This window comes from Gavialis gangeticus, unplaced genomic scaffold, assembly GCF_001723915.1.
Source record: "Gavialis gangeticus isolate Ggan-Ray unplaced genomic scaffold, GavGan_comp1, whole genome shotgun sequence".
NCBI lineage: Eukaryota > Metazoa > Chordata > Crocodylia > Gavialidae > Gavialis > Gavialis gangeticus.
Window position 1 is genome coordinate 5531 of NW_017728979.1, and position 2216 is coordinate 7746.

A 2216-nucleotide genomic window follows, 5' to 3' on the forward strand; every position below is an offset into this window, starting at 1 on the left:
CACCCCACCCCTACTCTGGGCCCCCCCTGCTCTTACCCGCTGGTAGTTCTGCTCCTTTTGAATCTGCTCGACCTGGTCAAGTAGCTGGCGGGCGCGGAGCTGCAACTCCGTTAGCTTGTCCTTAGCAGCGATCTCAGGGTAGTTGTTGGTGTGTTCCCCTACCTGGATGTCCAGGTGCACTCGCTGCAGGGGGGAGAGAGCCAGGGGGTTAAGGAGGTGGGGGGACAGCCAATGAGCCAGTCACAGCCACCCCCAGGGCCCATCTGTCTAGCCACGAGCCAAGGGGGAGCTAATACATAGCCCAGATGACTCCGTTTCTGTGAGGGAAACAGAGACACAGAAGGGGCTGGCAGACTGGCCCTGGGGAGTGAACCCAGGAGTCCTAACAGGCTGCCCCCTCCAGAGATGAATTGCTCCATTCCCAAAGCTAAGAACTCAACCAGGCATCTGGGCTCTGATACCCCACCAGTTAGGGAGAGAACCCAGGAGTTCAGCCCCTCAGCCCTACACGCTCTAACAGCTAGGGTCCCATCCCCCTGTTCTAACCACAGACCCCTAACCTAGCGACAGAAAAAAGCCCAGGAGTCCAGGCTCCCAGGATCCACCCTGCTCAGCCCAGGTAGAACCCAGCTGTCCGGGTTCCAAGCCCCACCACCCCTCAGGGAGTTACCAGCTTGCCACCGGCAAAGAGCGCCATGCGGGTGGAGTTGGAGTGGAGGCAGATCTGGTGCTCGCCAGGTGTGTGTGAGGTGAAGGTAAAGCGACCCTCAGAGCCATACTGCCGGGACAACACCACCTGTGGGGACCAAGCTGTGAGATCCCAAGCACAGATGCAACCCAGGCATCTGGGCTCCCAGGTCACCATTCCCAGTGGGAAAGAACCCAGGCATCCCCCAAAAACCAGGACAGAGCCCAGGCATCTGCCAGGCTCCCATGTCTCCCTTCCTGCCAGGCCAGCGCCCAGGTGCCTCAGCACCCCCAGCCAGATCTGACAGAGCCCAGGCGTCCGGGCCAGCCCTGCCCCTCACCTTGCCATCGGGGTCCTTCACCTCCACGTGCATGCCCAGCCCCGGTGTGGAGGGCAGGAAGGACTCGCTCTGCTTGTCCCACAACTGTGTGCGGTAGTTCCCTGTGGGGTTGAAGGGGGGTCAGGCTGGGGCCCCTACCCCACCCTCACTACCCTCATGACTCCTTACCCCTACTTCTCACCTCGCCTCCACTCCCCAGTCTCTTCCATCATTTTGTGGCCCACACCACCTCCACTCCACCTGTTGGTTTCTCTCACCACCCCCACTTCCGGGGGCCCCCTGCCCCCACCTGTCTGTCACCTAGCCCCAGTGTCAGTTGGTGTCTTTCACCCCCCACCCAGGGCCAAGTTGGTCTCTTCTTGCCCCCCACCCACCCCGGTTACCATGCTAGCGCCCACGCCGCGGCCTCACTTGGTTTCACCCCCACAACGTCATCACCATGGTACCGGCCATGACTTTCCCCCGCCCCTCACCGATCACCATGGTCTCGTCCGGAATCTCCTCGATGAAGCAGCGCTTCTCGGTCTCCCCGATGTGGAAATAGAGCGCATGCGTGCCAGTCCCCGCCAGCAGCACCGCACCGGCCAGCACCCATAGCGTGCCGAGCCCCCCGCCGCCGCCCGCCATGGTCGTACCCGCTGCTTGACGCTTACTGCGCATGCGCCTCAGTGGCCAGACGGGAACAGACCGCAATGCGCATGCGTTGCTACTTGACACTGGAAGAGCTGCGCATGCGCTTCCACGGCCCGCTAGGGGGGACAGGCGGCAAGGCGCATGCGCTGCTGCTTGTTGCTGGGCGAGCTGCGCACGCCCTGGCCGGGTGCCGTAATGGCGCGTGCGCGTTAGCCGGCAGCCAGTCAGGTAGCCCCACGCCAGGGCTGAGGGGACGGCGCTGGGCGCCATCTCGGGCGCGGCGGGAGGCGCGGCGATGAGCGACAAGAAGTCCAAGAAGGCGAAGTATATCTCGGCGCAGGACCGCGTGCGACAGTTCCCCGCGGGCACGCTGCACGCGCACGGCGGTTTCCTCTTCTGCTCCGCCTGCAACGTGACGCTGGACGTGCAGCGCAAGAACAGCATCGACCGGCACCTGGAGTCCGAGCTGCACGCCCGGCGCCGCGCCGCCGACGCCCAGGCCGAGGCAGAGGCCGAGGCACGGGGCAAGAAGCAGGCGACGGCGGCGCTGGTGCT

The 2216-nt window shown here is 64.1% G+C and overlaps 1 protein-coding gene across 1 annotated transcript in view; it reads right to left on the minus strand.

The window, feature by feature from the left end:
• The window catches only part of LOC109291303 (transmembrane emp24 domain-containing protein 4), a 7227-nt gene extending 5524 nt beyond the window's left edge, over positions 1–1703 (minus strand). The window contains exons 1-4 of the mRNA XM_019508251.1: positions 1502–1703; positions 1029–1129; positions 671–796; positions 37–183 (exon numbers count right to left, since the gene is read on the minus strand). Of these exons, the coding sequence (XP_019363796.1) occupies positions 37–183; positions 671–796; positions 1029–1129; positions 1502–1688 (561 nt within the window). The 5' untranslated portion in view covers positions 1689–1703. The remainder of the gene's footprint in view (positions 1–36; positions 184–670; positions 797–1028; positions 1130–1501) is intronic.
• Between the last annotated feature and the right edge of the window lie 513 nt (positions 1704–2216).